General features: G+C 43.2%; 1 protein-coding gene across 1 annotated transcript in view; it reads right to left on the bottom strand.

Moving 5' to 3' along the window:
- mgat5 (alpha-1,6-mannosylglycoprotein 6-beta-N-acetylglucosaminyltransferase) overlaps positions 1 to 16,835 on the bottom strand; it is an 82,865-nt gene that overhangs the window by 47,803 nt on the left and 18,227 nt on the right. The window contains exons 3-4 of the mRNA XM_069675216.1: positions 5,612 to 5,688; positions 3,279 to 3,368 (exon numbers count right to left, since the gene is read on the bottom strand). Coding sequence (XP_069531317.1) covers positions 3,279 to 3,368; positions 5,612 to 5,688 — 167 coding nt within the window. The remainder of the gene's footprint in view (positions 1 to 3,278; positions 3,369 to 5,611; positions 5,689 to 16,835) is intronic.

Genomic DNA, 16,835 nt, shown 5'->3' with positions numbered 1-16,835 from the left:
TTTGAAGAGGGATGAACCGCAGTTGGTTTCTGCTGCCGACCTTGGAGGTTGGGGTCAAAGACAAAACGCTTGAGCACAACAGCTAACGAGGAAGAAGGCTGGATGTGAGGAAACAGAGAGCTACTAGCATCTTTTAATCCGCTGCTGTCTCCTCAGCGTTTTCATTGTCTGACGCTGCCGCGCTGAGTCGCTCTCTCTCGCCGTCTCGCAGCGGATTTCCTCCTGCTTTTCCCAAACACGAAAAAAGGCCTCTTATTGTCTAACAGCTAAAAAGAGAAGCTGCAAAATTAGACCTTTAAGGAGCCATTACAAATGCCCGTATGAAACAAAAGCGTTACGCACAAACACAGAGGGGACGTGACTCAGTGGATCGCTTGTTTGATGTCAAACAGACACCACTGTGATTTGGCTGGCTCGTCTCAACTTCTACTTCTCTGTTTCAGCGTTTCCTTCCTCTTGTTTAGACCATGCTCGTTGTTTTAACCGCTTTAGGAGAAGTGCATGGCGTGTTTCGCTTATCTCAGCGACAGCAGACTGACTGTAAGGTGTGTTTATTCCCCTTCTTAAACCGCAACACACACACACACATCATACCAGTTTAGCCTCGACCTTCTACAGCCGACGTGATATGTTGCCCTCTGCGGTTCGCCCCTTCCCGAGGTTAACGCGGTGGTGGACAAGTATGAATTATGCACGGCAAAGGGTGCGCGCGCCGAGCAGGCAAGTCGCAGTGGAAGTGTGAGAGTACATGCTTATTGCCATGGCAACCGTCGGATCAGCAGGATGGAGACTCTCTGAGTGAGGATGCACTTGTTTTGAGTTGTTGCTGTTTATGTGTTTGTGTTTGTTTCCCTGTTTCACTCGATAGACGCGAACAGAGAGCAGGAATAAAAAAAGACTCCTCTCCTCCTAATGGATCGCCCGTTGTCCGTCTATTTCTATACAGAGCCGGGCAGGCTTTTAATGTTGCTTATGCGCTCACAGGAATGCTTTCAGCTTGTATACAATATTCATAAAAGGCAGCTGACCTCTCCGGAGCCAGAAGCATAAAAGAAATGGACTTTTGTGCCATTAGGAGTTTTATAAAAACAAAAGAAGCAAAGCTCTCTGATTTTAAAGAGGCTGACAGAAAGGACAACCTTAAAACTTGATTAAGTAGAATAAGATTAATCTAATTACTACTTATGAAGTCAGCCCGTGTTGACTGGTCACGCCAAATACGAGTCCCTCTTGCAAAGTCATTCCACTTCTTCCCTTAGAGGCTGAAAACTCATCTCTTCACGAAGCACCTCGCGCCGCCCCTCCTCCCGTTCCACTGAATCATCTCCACTTTCTCCCACACCGTCCTCTGCAACACGCTCTAATTTGCTCTCATTAAAAATGGAACCCTCTCTACCGCCCCGCTTTGCTCTTATTTTTAGCGCTCCATTCTTGGGTGATCATTTCAGGTAACGCGAATGTTGTCAGGAGGGTATTTTGCAGCTAGCCCCGCTTACTCTACTTATGTACCGGCAGTAGGTTACAAGGACTAACAGGGGACACATTATTTAAATGTGTTATGTGATATCAGACGGGCTTTTGCTGTTTTTCTATGTGTGATAAACACTGGGTGTTAGGTGGCTCATCAGCATTGGGGGAAGTATCACGATCGGTGCTGTAGTTCCCATTCTAGTGGACACGATTAAGGGACCGTCAACAAAGTGCAGTATTCAAATTAACTGTCTATGATTCAGCATGGAGTCTTCTACAAAAATATGGCTTAACCCGCTACCGTTCTCCTAACAGGAAGAGGAACGGAGCAAGCTTTCGTGCCTGGGTGCGTTTTGTGCAGGTGCTGACGTGGCACACAAGCACCTGTCATCTCTCTCTCTCCCTATCTGTCTCTCTCTCTCTCTCTCACACGCTACTGTGGCACCGTAAAATGTAGTACGGATTTACCCTGATAGAAGGCAATACGAAATACAACTGATACAAGCTGACACTCGCCCATTAGTAACTGTAGTAAGTAAGTATTAATGCTTACACTTAGGGATGCACGATATTGGATTTTTTGCCGATATCCGATATGCCGATATTTTACAACTCATTTAGCCGATTACCGATACCGATATTTTTTCCCCGCACACCTAATTGCAGAGATCATCAACTCTCTTCTGTATTGGAATTAGCGTCCAGTATAATGGTGATACTCTTATCACATTTGTTACAACGGTCGGGGTGACGGGTCTTGAGATGGTTAATCAAGTTTGTAGTGCTGAAAGACTTTGCCTTGGCTCCTCCTCGCATCACCGAAGCTGGGCAGTCATTGCAATTTCGGACACTTTGAAAAACGTCCACACCACGGACATTTTGGCTTCTAACTCTCTCACGCTGCAGGTAGACACACGTGACGTCATCACGCTGCGCCGGGCAGGTCTTCTTCGCACCGGGGACATTGCGCCGAGGTCGCATTTAATAAAGTATGAAGCAGCCCATTATTTTATCGGTTAATTATATCGGCGGATATCGGCGTGTTGCCCGATATCCGTTCATTTTTAAGCCATTTTTAAGCCGATACCGATAACGTGCCGATAATATCGTGCATCCCTTCTTACACTTGCTACTACCCATGAAGTGTCTTGACTTCGTTAGAACAGCTTAGTACAGCACCATCTTTCCAATGACGTTAATCACGCAAAATACAGATACAGTAAAATCTGGATATAAATTGCACCGGAATATAAGACGCAGTCTGTTTTTGGAGGTATCGTAATAGTTATTTCAACACTATTTCAACTTATTCTTATTTAAAACACATTCAAAAACACACTAATTATAGCCTATCATCTGTTTTTATCATATCAAGTTTGCAGTCCTGCTAGCTACCGGTGCGGTAAGTGAGCTCAGCCTACGGTAACGTCGATTGTTGTGAGGACGGCGGCTGCACTGGCGATCATGACGACGCTTTAGCTAGATTATAGCGCCATCGCCTGGATAACCTCACACAATAAAATACCTCCCTCTGTATGTATTAAATGTATTAAAAGTGCGTCTTCTACATCGAGTTTGACGGTAGTTTTAAGACATGTGAGTGGAGGATTGGGGCACTGATTTGCGTTTAACAATTGACACTAAATTTGAATGGAAATTTGACTTTACCAAGCCTCTCTTGTAATATTCAAAACTCTTCTGTTAACAGCACCTCCGGAAAAGCTTCTTGATTTAGCTGGAGCAGCTCAGCACAGCACTATCCACTAGACATCATCACATTTGCACACACACACATGTAAAGGACTCACCTCGCTGAGGTAGATGAAGAAAGAGCAGGTGGATCCGTCTACGCCGTAATTGTTATAGCAGGAGTCTGAGCGCCACATCTCCTTCATCCACTGAGGAAGAAAAGGCGAGATTAGATCCGAGTCCTAGACACCTCAGCCCATCTACCCGCCCAGACTTTAATAATTGTAAAATATATGAGCCAACTTTGAGTTTTATCAGAGGCTTTAAAGCAGCTCTACTTTGGCAGTAACACTGACAGCCAAACAACTGCAATTTGGAGCTTGTTTCAGTCTATTTATAAGCTCTCTGGATGGATAACAAAACCCGAGCTGATGTTGAATTCCAGCAGCTGCAGGTGTGAGCAGGTTGCAAAATCTATAGCACCAGCTAACTACCTAGTGTCAGGCTGCTTTTGTTGCTCAGAAGTTAAAGAACGCTTCTGGCTTCAGACCCTGGAATCAAACGGAACAAACTGGGGACACAAGTTCCCTTTCATCAAATCCTTGTGTAAGTCATCGACTGAAACGCCTCAGTGGCCAAGAGGAAGAGGGTGAGGTCGTTCGGGGTTGCGCTCGTGTGAGACTAAGACGCAAGGACGTGAATCCTCGATAATGTTTCAGGCTTGCTTGTGTGGCTCTCTCGTGAAAGGCAGGCTGGAGTACATGCAAAGTGTGTGCTAAGGTGTGGACTGACATGAGGCATGCTGAGTTACAGTAACCTAAGGGAGCAGCCAACAGGAAATATAAATTCTGACAGCTGTTAGTAGAGGAAGGAGTTGGCAAATGGGCTTGGATCGGAATATTCCGGATCATTTAAACAACTAAAGATCTGCATGTTATTTACAGACTGTGTACTGATAGTAAAACTGCTGTGGAATAGTTTTGTGAATGTAGGTTGAATATATGAAATGTTGAAAGAAAAGAATATGCTAATGTACATTTATATGTGTGTGCTGCTGCATTCGCAGAGCAAGCCTTGGCAGGGCCTGGCGCCCAGTTGGACACGCTGACAGTATCAGTGGAGGATTGGGACTGGCCAAGCAGATGGTGCGTATGATAGAGCCCTATCAGCTCAAGGGAGACCCACACACACACAGGCAAAAAACAGACTGAAGTTGTGTATACGTTTATGCGAGCGTGTGTGGGTATAAAACTGTATCTGTGAGTGAAATAGAACCGCGTGTAAGGCAGTTGGGAGGATGTGGTTAATTAAACCAAATATTCTGTTGATAAATTATGTAATTAGATGAGAGCTATTTAAGTGTTTCAAGAGAAGGCAATTATGAGAGAAATATTCATTATAAGTATGATATTGATTACTGAGCAAAGGCTTATTACAGGATTATGTTAGATGCTAAATGTTTCCCAAGCAAAAATTAATTCACAAACTGACTAAAGTTTGTGTCACAGCGATATGTACCTTTATACACCAGCTAGTTCCTGATTGGACCAGAGGCATTCCATGAGTGCTGATATATAGTATAACATAACTGGGACTTTTCACTCTACGCCTCCACGGAAGAGGATTAGGGCCATTGGGGAAAAAAAAATTAAGGTCCAATAATTTTTTTTTTTTTTCTAAGATCCAATAAAAAAAAAATTTCATTTTTATTCTGAGAAAAAAAGAATTCTGACTTTTTTTCTAAGGTCCAAATTTTTTTTTTTTAAATTTTTATTCTGAGAAAAAATAAAAACAAATTTTTAATGGACCTTAATTTTTTTCCCAGTGGCCCTAATCCTCTTCCTCAGCCAAGTGTTCTGAATACCTGGTACCTCTGAATCAGACTTTAATTGCATTGGCTAAATGATAAATTAAAAGAAACAGATAAATGTTCATCATACAAAGTAGCTGCTCTGTGGTAGCCTGTTGACACAGAATGTTTGGGTTGCTTGGCAACAATAGTCCAGTTTCAGTTAAGTATGTGGAGCAAAAAATTACATGTTTACTACTATTTGCCGCTTGTTTAACTGTTGTATAAAAGCAATAACACACTGGAGGTCGTGCTGTTGTACTGAATATCAGCACAGCTGTGATATTCAGTACAGTCACAACCTTGAGTGTGATATAGCTCAGTTAATCTGCTGACTTTAGTGAAGATGTATGTAAGTATGTAATCTGTATGGAGGCTATAGTCATGTAGCTGCACTGTATAAATGTAATAATCTTTTTTTCTGCCTGTTGTGTTTGAGTTCTGCTCTGCTTCAGTGGTACCTTTTCTGGCTCAGCCTACCGACCATGCTTTTCTTCTACTCATATCAAAATGTTCCACTCGCAGATATAAAAACAGTGTGAGCTGGAGAGTGAAATTGGAGAGGCTGTCTTTATGTGTGTTTTTTCAGTTTGTGTGATTCACCTTGAGCTTGCCCTCGCAGTGAGGGAAACCCTCCAAAGGCGGCAGCTCGCACTTCTCCTGGGCTCCGTTTAGGAGGTCTGGAGGAAAAGAGTGAGAGAGAGAAAATCGATGAGGTCAAGTCATGCTGCTCCAAAATTCAGTGTGAGGATGTATGATCTGCACGCTGGAGCGGAGGCAGATGCGGGCTTCAAAGTATTAAGAACACAAATTTCTACTCTGCAGTTTCCCTTCAGAGGTTTGAACAGGGAAAATGAGTCAGACTGTATCTGTGTTTGTGGAAAAAATATGGATACATTGCAATCAGCAAGAATGAGCTAAAAAAATACCAGGTACTGTGCATCCCAACTTTCTATACATTATGCATGTCTAACAGAGATCCTCTGCAGCATTGCAGGCGTTGAAGAACAATGCACATTAGATGAGAACGTACTGGACTGAAGTACAGCCAATACAGCTGTGTCCCACATTTATCCTGCAAGCCCGGAACATGTTTCCCAGATGTCTTTATTCCATTTGTTGACGATTTCACTGTTTTTTATTCTCATTACACTCGCTCCCCCTGGCACCATCTTTGAGAAGTAGAACTGGTTCAACGTTATGCAGATGACACCCAGTTCTACCTACCGGATCCACCTGACAGTGCCTGCCATTTCAATGACCTCTTTACCTGTTTTAATGTCGGACGGTAAGAATCTACTTTTAATGACATCCAAACCAATCTAAAGTAGTCATGCTGGCTCTCCTAGCTATACACAATAGTAAGTTCTGTTGTGAAGGACCTTGAAACGGTTAACCGTGCTACCAACTCTCGGCTTGGCTCTACTGCTCTGGCCGACTTTCATTGGTTACCAGTCAAATGCAGAAAGGATTTTAAATCTTTCAATTTGTTTTCAAAGGCTTTAATGGCTTAGCTTCGCAATACCTTACTAATCTGCAATTCAATATTCTGCCCGGAGGTCACTGAGGTCATATTCTCAGTCCCGCACTCACGCCTCAAAACCAAAGCTTTTAAGGACGCAGCTCCTAGAACCCTTTCCAACATTACGTCATCTCCACTATTTTGAATCAGATGTAAGGACCAACATTTTATTCTATAGCATTCCTTCCTGCATTTCTTCAGCCTTTTACTGTGTTTTATTCTACTGCTGCTCTTACTTGTTGGGCACATGAGTTTGCCCTCTCTGTATTATTGCCTTGTAAAATATAATTAATGAAATCATGTATTAAGGCAGATTCTAACGCATTTGCCTCGACTGTAAAGTAGTTTGTATTGTGATTTGACTTGACAAACCAACTTGTAACTCTTCTGAACATAATTAAATTCTATTTTTACAGCAGCCATTTAGTGTTTTAATAATCTATAATTACCTGTCTATATAGTAGTGTTTATAATTAGGGCAGAGTACGCCGTTTCTGCACAGGAAACCTTCTAAATTATATGTCAATAATTGATTATTTGATCTAATCATGACTACTGTAGTATTAAGTAGGGATAGACCAATTATCGGCCGGTCCTTTATTTTTTTATTTTTTTATTTTTTAATCCAACGGGTTCATTTCATCATCAGTCATTTCTTTGCAATTTTTATTTAACTTTGTTTTATTTACTTTATAAAACTTCAGGAAGTTATTTATTTATTTATTTAAATTTTCAGTTAACTGTATAAGAGATGCTGCTGACCCTGGGAACTCCCTGCGCTTTTTGTTCGTGTTATACTTAAAGGCATTTAAACAAAGTAAAGTGTTGGAGTTTGTATTATTCAAAGTTTTGACGCCAATATTTTCACTTTTACTGCAAATGAATATCGGCTTCAAATATCGGATATCGGCCTCCTTGACTACTAATAATCGGTATCGGCCCTGAAAAAAACATATCGGTCTATCTCTAGTATTAAGTTACTGCTAGGTAAACATGCCCTACTGGTATTGCGTCATATTAAGATATTAAAGTGGGCAAACACTGGGATGCTTTTATTGTGAAGCAGTCAGAGGAATTAAAGGGAACATGTCGTTTGTCAGCGACGTGAGTGCAGGGATTGTTCACCAAAATTGCATTTACAGAACAAAACAGACAGTTCAGGCATTATTTCTCCAGCGGACGTGTTTTGAATGTTACAGTGATACAAGAAGGAGCAGTCATCCTTATTCATCCGACATCTTGTCGGCAATATCTGATCAATTGGGGGAAAAAAACATTATCCTTTAAAATTCACAGCTCACTCGATTATTATAGAATTTAAAAAAACAGGAACTACACATACTAAGCAGTTTGTTCAAAAGCAGCTCTGGATATTGGTTTATCATGGTTCCTCAATGGTCTCATGTCTGGCCAAGCTCAACAGACTGACAGAGAGATGAGCTGATTGACGACTGTAAAGAAAGGGAAGTAGCTTCTGCATGATCGTCTCGTCTTTGTCACGGCTGTGATTTAAGTGTATGAACTTCCTCATGTTTTTTTTCTCGTAAAATAGCCTCAAAAAGACGAAGTGGGAGAGAACAAAGCAACACACGATAAGATAAAAGGGGAAACCAAATATGCGATCTTATTGACACGCGACACAGCTATGCGATAAGCATCATGATGACGTGCAGCAGGTTCCTCAAATGGTAATTAGCTACTGGTTCCAAAAGAAGCTTCTCCTAAGACCAAAACTAAGGGTTAAAACACCTCTTTAGATTTGTAGGTGGCATCACAGATGCAATGTCAGGAAGTTGGATCCCCACTCCAATATAAAATTTATACGGCCAGACCACCACAGCCCGGACGGTGATCATGGCAGAGCTCACTGTCCCATGGGAGGGGAAGAAGGACAAATACACGGAGCAGGGTGGTCAGCTGTAATCTACCCCGTGGAAGTCGGCAGAAGAGGCTTCGTGGGAACATCCACCCAGCACTTCTTCAGGAGTGTGGGAGCGTTTGGTCCTAAACTCAAGAAGGCCCTCAAAGATCTGGCAGAGGAGGCAGAGCAGCGTAGCTTCTAGCTCTGGCTGAGGAGGAAGGATCAGGCGTGGGGAAGTCAACGGTCCTAGAGACAGCTGCAGGGGGCGGTGGGGAGGCATCCCAAACGTTGCTCCGCTACCACAAGATTTTCCAGGTTAATGGAGCAAAACATGAAGGGTGGCCCCTGGCTGATGAGCCTGCAATGGCACCGTCGGAGGTGCCAAGCACGTAACCTTTAACCTTTGCTTCAATCTATAACATCGAATAGGTTTGGTAAATCGACTGTATTTAGTCTTTGCGACCACTCGAAACTGCTTTTTCACTACATGCCACATCAGTTATCCCATTCATACCCGTTGGCTATGCCACCGGGAGCTATTTGGGGTTCAGTGTCTTGCCCAAGGACCCTTCGACATGTAGCCTGAGGGAGCTGGGGATCGAACCTCCACCCTTCCGATTAAAAGACGACCGACTCTACCACCGCCCCCAGGTATATTGACACGGTTCCCACATGATGAAGAAAACTAAACATTAATTTGGTGATACCCTGACTTTTCCTCTATTTTCCGCTATCAAGACATATTGTCAACATTATACCGGCAAAACCTCCGTATGTTGCATTGTCATTATGAGCATATTAGCTGAACAATTAGCTGTTGATAAATGAACCCTCACAGAGCTGTTAGCATGATTGTAGGCTGCAGTCTGTTGTGCAATGAAAGCGCTTCAGGCAAGGTGCATCCTTGTTAGTCTTGCGATGATAGCTGGGGACAGCACGTTAATTTGTGGTCCGGCATGACTGTCAGCCAACAGGATCACCTTTGGCTGGCTGAATGTGAACCCTATAATAAGAGAAACCACAAACAACTGAGAGCTGAGTCAGAAGAATCCGCATGACGCAAACACAGGTGGGATGTTTAATACTTTTTTTTTCTGCAATAAACACATTTAATGCAGCGGCAGAAGGGGGAGGGGTCACGTGGCATTTTCCCACAATGCTTTTAATATCCTAGGAAGTGAATATCGCCATAGGATTAACATTCACGGCTTGCACGCAGGCTTCCCTTCCATATAATCACCTTTTTGATATCCCCATTCTGAGATGTTAACGTCATCACCACTGACCTTTACAGGCAGAATATAAATAATGCATTATGGTGGGCTGTGCTCTGAATAGATAAAAGCTCAGAGGCAGACACCAGACTAATGTAATGAGTTTGCGGGTGGTGTTTTATTAGGAGGAGGGTATGTTTTCATATGAAGCTAATCAGCTCCAGCACTGGGTCAGGCTTCTGTCGGGGTGGGTGGGATTGGAGGGTGGATGTATCGTTGAGCTAGCTGCTGCAGTGGTAAACTTTTTCCCCTCTCTCCGTTTTTGTTCGGCGCTATCACCAAGATTTGTTTAAAAGCATATTTCACAGACAGTCCCTGGCTCCCTCAGCAGTGTGTATCAGGGAGGAATGAGATAAAAGAGAGGCGTTGACATGCAGTAGATACTGTAACTAAACACATCTCAAGTAAGATGAAAGGCCACCAACGCAAGTTTCCATCTGCTGCTTCAGACACCATATATGGAAGCAGAGAGGAAATGAAACACAAGAAGCATGTTTATATTTAGTCATATGCTGTCAGTCAAACTTAATTCTGTGAGTTAACCAAACTATAAAATCTAAACACGTTGTTTTGCGTAATTATGGGAAAAAGGTTATCATGGGCAACAACCAGTTACCTCGGTTTTATCATCATTAAGTTGTAAATAACTGTCCAGTCCAGTCTCCAGGGTTTGAAAGAAAAGTGGAGTTGAATATCATCTGCATATAAATGATAGTAGACGGAAAATAGCAAAGGCCCCAGGACGGAGCCTTGTGGTACACCACAAGATAGTGGAGATGAGTCAGACACAGTGTGAGACATTGAAACAGTGAAAGATCTGTCAGCAAAATACGACGAAAACAGATCCAATGCTGTGCCTGATATATATCATCATTTGATGGTCTACGGGGTCGAGGAGAACTAACACAGAGCAATTATTGACATTAAAATGTCAAATGTCACGTATGATCATGTACAAGAAATGGCCGATAAGTGCAGTATTCTCCCAACTCTGATTCCTATCCGAAAAATGATGCACATTGGACTACAGTCTGTTACATGTGTACCAGATAGCTATGACAAATGGCCTCTTAACTACTGCTCTCAGCTTAAATAAGCCAACTAGCTACCAACATTTGACATGTGTAGAAAGGAAAGTGTTATTTGAAGCTTACTGTTGTGTTTATAAGTAACATTTCAGAGCCTACAATCCTGGTGATTAATGTGATTTTCAAGCTATGTGGTTAAAACAGGGAGGAGGTGGGAGGCCAGTGAGCCATTCCTTTACGGAGTCAGCCGGTCACAAGATGAACACAATACACAATAAGGGCTTATTATTCTTTCTAAGGGCAGCAGAAGTCAAGCAACAAACCGGAGGATTAAGTTTGTTTTTTTCTAGAGATGTCGCAGGCCGATCCTACAGATCATAGACTCTGATTGGAGCAGGGTTTCTTCACTGACCCACTGGGTTTTTTTCCACCTCAGGTTTCTTGTGTTGCAGCAATGATCTCCTTTACAACAACAAAGCTAACTGTGTAAGGATTTCACTGCATATGGGAGTTTGCAAACATGAAAAATAATTTGGTTATACAGGTAAATTGGCCTAAATGACTCAGCTCAATTATTGTACTTTTGAACCAAGATTAAGTCACTCATGAAAAAAGCCCTGGGTGGAATATAGAACGCTGCAAAAGCTAGCAGTAATCCACTGATCACTTAACTAGAGTGCAACCGATGTAGGATTTTAAGGCCGATACAGATTCCGAATTTAGAGGGGGAAAATTCACAGACGATATGGCAGCTGATATGCTGAATTTATGAGCTAGAATGAATCCTTTTTATGTGGGTTGTGGAGTTTGATTCATCTGAGAAAGGCAGATATCTGCAAATAATATCGGCTGATAGATATATCGGTCGGGACCTACTGTAAACATGTTACATGTGATGTTCATATAAACTAGGGATGCACGATATTATCGGCACGTTATCGGTATCGGCCGATATTGGCTTAAAAATGAACTATCGGTTATCGGCTGATATAATTAACCGATAAAATAATGGGCTGCTGCATACTTGATTAAATGCCCGACCTCGGCGCAATGTCCCCGGCGTGAAGAAGACCTATGCGGCGCAGCGTGATGACGTCACGTGTGTCTACCTGCAGCATGAGAGAGTCCGGGAAAAAAATATCAGTATCGGTAATCGGCTAATTGAGTTGTAAAATATCGGCATATCGGATATCGGCAAAAAATCCAATATCGTGCATCCCTAATATAAACACTTGCAAACTCTCTCTTGCAAATGGAGAAGTACTAAGCATGTATCAGGCGTGTGTCCTACACAGTTGAATTCAGGCCAACATACTCTATTCTTCTCTTCTTTCTTGTTTGTCGTTGTGTTTATTGCCTTTGTGTCCTCTGTTCTCTGTAAATCACACGGTGTTGATTTCATTTATTGAAAGCACTCCCTGAAGAAACCTGACTTGTGATTTGTTGTCTGGTAAAGAGGCTGCCTGCGCAGCGTGCGAGAGCCACGAGCACAGAGCGAGTGAGCTCATCCTTCAGACGGCCCAGTCGCCCTGTCGGTCCGCGAACCAACCAACCAAAAGAACCAGACCGGGGCGGCCTGTCATTCACGCTGTCATTCAGCCAGTCAGCCAGCGAGCGCCAAAGCCACCAGGCAAATCTTCTCCTAGCTTTAATCAAGCAGAAGAAGCTGCTGCCAAGGAGGTGCTAAATATAGCTCTCTTTATAATGAAGCGCAGCAGAGGTTGGCGAGCCGATTCAACGTCACAACCAGGATGGACATCAAACCATACCCAACCCTTTACTGGTCCTTCTCACATCATATCCATTAACATTCACCTAGCATCTAATCCTTAGCTTCCATGCATCAAAGCTGAGCAGGACACGGTTAAGAACACACCCTGGTAGAGATTCAGGAAGTATTAGCAGAGGCAGGAACATTCTCAGCACGCCTAGGCAGCTGTACATTTGCTATTCATCAGCTTATCAAACATTCAGACTATGAATAGGTTTATATGAGGTGTAAGTGACATGCTACAGCAGTAAGGTGAGGTGATAAGCCCAATACCAGACCACACCTCGGCCTAGCAAACACAGGCACAAAGTAACCATGCTGCAGAAAGGCAAATATTACACAGAGCTCAAACGACAAACCTTCATCAAACAGTATTCTCACAACAGTTTGCAAAGTGCTTTGATAAGCAAATAACGAGGTTAATTTGTAACAGAGGAGAACACGACACCACCGCAGGGTAAAAATAGACTGTTATCAGCATATAAAAGAATAAATGATGTTAATTAAGAGGTTTCAAATGTACATGAAACCAAAAGGCGTAAAACAGATGAGATCACTCAAAGTTACGCAAGGCGGTCAAGAGCGTCTACCAGCTCTGAGGTCACCGTTAGCCGGCTCTAAAGAAACAGTGTTGGTCATCTGATCCTTTAAATAGCATGATCTCTGAACAACAAGTGTTACTACACACACTGGCTTGTTTTCCCTCTTTCTCCCCGTGTACGATCGTCCAAGTCCATGAGGTAATCGGACATCTGACAACTCTGGAATTAGATTGAAGACAGCTGGTTTATGTTATTCCTCCCTCTTGTGTACTCTCTGCTTTTCCTCCCATCTCCGTTTCTCTCGTTGATTTCATTCTCAGACCCACGAAACTGAAAACCTTCCCTCAAAGAATCTGGCCAGGGCCCGGCTTCAGCGACACAATTTGGTCAGTGGAAACCGAAGAAGTGCGACACTGACTGGATCTAACGGCACGCAAGAGATCTTAGCAGAGACACATCAGGAATGAACTTCTGCAGAGGTGAGAAAGTGAAAACAACAGAGGTGTTCATGAAAGAGCTGAGTCTTTAGCTTCTTGTAGAGTAGAGGTGAACAAAATTATCACACAAAGGGCTGTCATGGTAACCGCACGACCACAATGCTGCGGTTATGTGACGCCAAACATGTGTTGGACCAAGTGACGCTTTTTATTAAATACAGACCCATACCCCTTTTCCACCAACGCGAACCTGGTTCTAATTCAGGGCCGGTGCTCGCGCTGGTTCTGAGCTGGTTCAACTTGCGAAGCAACTCGGAACCAGTTTGTTTTTCCACCCGCTGCAGCCCGTGGAAGAGCCACGTCATGACATTAAAATCTTGAGAGTAAACTCACTATCCATTTGTCCCAGGTACTTAAACAAAACATACTCCAGCAGCAGGCCGGGGGTACTAGTTAACTGCCAAACTGCAAGGGGGCGTTAGTGTTTCGCAGTAGCGTCACAGCGCTAATAACACCATTAACACTGAATATAAACATAAGGGAAAAGTCAGACTAATATCCAAATGTTTAAAACAACATAAAGCTGGTGTTGTGGTGCTTTTTCTTACATGATCACAAAAATAAGTGCTGCCAAAGCAGAAAGGAAAAGAAGGTTAAAGCATGTGCTACAAGAGGCGACTGTCACCAAAGAGCTGCATTTATAATTAACTGTGGTTTTCCTCATACGAGGCGACAGACAGTTACACTCTCACCGAGTCGCTTGTATAGGAGCGTAGAGGAGATCTACTTCGCCCAATTCAAGCAGCTCTTATTGTTTACTCTTTTGTCTGTTGCCTGTGCAATGCACATTTTGAACACGCCTGCTCTCTTTACATCGGGGGAAGTACACAGGATGTATAATGTGTCTATGGAGTCAGTGAGTTCACACTTGAAACATATATTCTATCTTCTTTCTTTGAAACAGTTCAGGCACTGAAGTGTGGTGAGTTTTGCAGTCTTCCCATGAATATGTAGAAAAGCATCGCTGCAATACTTTGCTACTAAAGCAAGCTGAAACATAATGATACACAGGCACAAGTATATATGGAGCGCCGTATACGGACCTGCCTGAAACCGACTAATCTCAGGCGCTATTATTTGGTTTAACTGACCAGGTTTTTCTTTCATAAGCCCTTAAAATTTTTACATTACTTTCTTCCCTTTTATCAGCTCATGTGAAGGCGAGCAGAGAGGAAGAACATGAGAATAGCTCATGAAGGGAAGAGGAAATTGTGTGAAATTTTTTCAGAGACGGGAGGAGATAAAATGTGACATTCGTGGCGTTCTGAATCCGAGCCTAAAACACGACTGTTTCTGTGTGGTGAGCTTCCATTGTATACATCCCCTTATATAACCCACAACCCACTGGAAACCAGTTGTATATTCCAGAGAACAGAAGGGGCTTCCCAGCATGAGGGGCACGTGTTTAAAGCAGCTCAGAACACATGTCTCGCATCGCCTCTGGTCCACTCAAGTATTCCACAGTAAAGTCCTGCAGGCGAAAAACACAAAATCACAATCCCCCCTATGTATCCCCGCTCTCCAGCCCACACCAAGTTTCCGCTTTCTGTCCCTTCTTCTGCAGCAAGGAGCACAACGTCTGGCTGTAATCAATCCCTCTTTTGTGCCCCGATCGGACTGTGTTCTCTGAAAACATCTGAAGATTTGCACGGAGAGCAGCGAAAAGACACGAAGAGGCCAGAAAGCCTCGATTAGCTCGAAACATTGCAGAGTTATGACTAACGCGCAAATGTTGATCTGGATAAATTTTGGACAGCTGCAAGTTCAGGCTGTGAGATGCGCGAGACGAGCCAGAGGACTTGTTGTTGTGATGAAAGGGGCTGTAAGTTAAACTGAGAATTATCAACAGTGTCTGTAAAGTCGAAACAGCTACATATGGGAATGTTCTGTTTCTCCCGAGAGGTTGAATTTAAGGAAATATTTCTGGACACTTGACAAACATTAATCTCCAAACAGTCGGCCTGTTTTCCTTTAACAGGCGCTGCAGTGGAGCTGAGAATATTCAGCGCCTTATCGTTCGTGAAGCAGCCACAGAGCTGCATAATGCAGAAGCACTCGCTCTCAGTGTTTAGAGTGGATTCATGTGTGCGCCCGGAACACGCATCACGCATGTCGGTTCAAGCGTGCCTGAATCTGTCCTTCAGTCTGGATCACGCCGGGAGGAGAGAGTTTGCGTACGGATTGATCGGCTTTCATTTGCATATGGTAGAAGAGGCAGATTATATAGGGGCCGAGGATGTGGCTCTAACCAGAGCACTAACAATACCGGCAAGGAGACAGAGGAGACAATAGAGGATGCAGAGGGAGATGGAGTGCAGCAGAGTCATACAGTATGCAGAGAGCAATGAGACAGAAGGGAGACATTGAATATATTATATTTGCTTTGGCAACACATGACGGGGCGCCAACCTTTCTTTAGACTTTTTAAACACTGTTAAATTTCACCAACTACTAAAGGCAGACAAAAAAGTGGGGTGCACGTGTCCCGGCCGATGGTGTATTTAGCCCCCAGATGTTCCCCCCCCGTCCCACGCTGCTCCCTCCATCAGCCCCAGAGTGTGTGTGCGTGTGTGTTACTGAGGATGTGGTGGCGAAAGGCCCCGGTGTAACGATATCTGTGTGTCTTCCTGGAATTGGTTTCGACTCACTTGGGGTTAGGAGAATTCAAATTGATTTACCGCCGATGAGCTAAAAGCTTAATTTCATTTAATTCTTGTTATCCTGCAGCGAGCTCTGACTCTCTGTTTCAGTGGAAAACACATCGGTAATCTTTGTTTCATACGCCAAGGAACAAATGAGGAGTCCGGTGCATGATGGACAAAGCAGATACAACCTTTTTATAGACAGCAGGTGGAATGAGCCAGCCTCTACATTGGTTCTTTGTATCTATTGAATAATAACTTCAAGGTCAGAACTTTAACAAATTAAAAAGAGCTCTTCCTTCAGGTTCTAATTGGAGCAGACAGCTGTGCATGTATTCTACATGTATTAGAGGGTATATGGGTGCCCTCAATTAACACTTCTATATTTTAAAGCTAAAATTGGACTCGTCTCCATCTGCTCTCATTGTACAAAATTAAAGCCAAAATAACCCCCTGTGACGGGCGCTGCCTTCTTGCGATGGTGATGTCATTTGGAGCCGGAGCTGCACTTCACCTTTTTAGGGGCATTTTGTTTTCTTCAGTTAATCAGATATCGTGATGTATCATGATGTTATCGTGGATGTTATCGCATCATTTTGTGAGCTACCCTATGGAACAGATCGCCTGCAGGAGCCGGATTTGTCAACAGAGCTGTCAATCATCCTTTTAACAGCATCAAATAATTAATTA

This window comes from Semicossyphus pulcher, unplaced genomic scaffold, assembly GCF_022749685.1.
Source record: "Semicossyphus pulcher isolate SPU_LCO1_2020_fin unplaced genomic scaffold, fSemPul1.0.p SCAF_24, whole genome shotgun sequence".
Classification (NCBI taxonomy): Eukaryota; Metazoa; Chordata; class Actinopteri; order Labriformes; family Labridae; genus Semicossyphus; species Semicossyphus pulcher.
The sequence above is the reverse complement of the archived record's forward strand: the minus strand, read 5'-3'. Positions and strand labels throughout refer to the sequence as shown.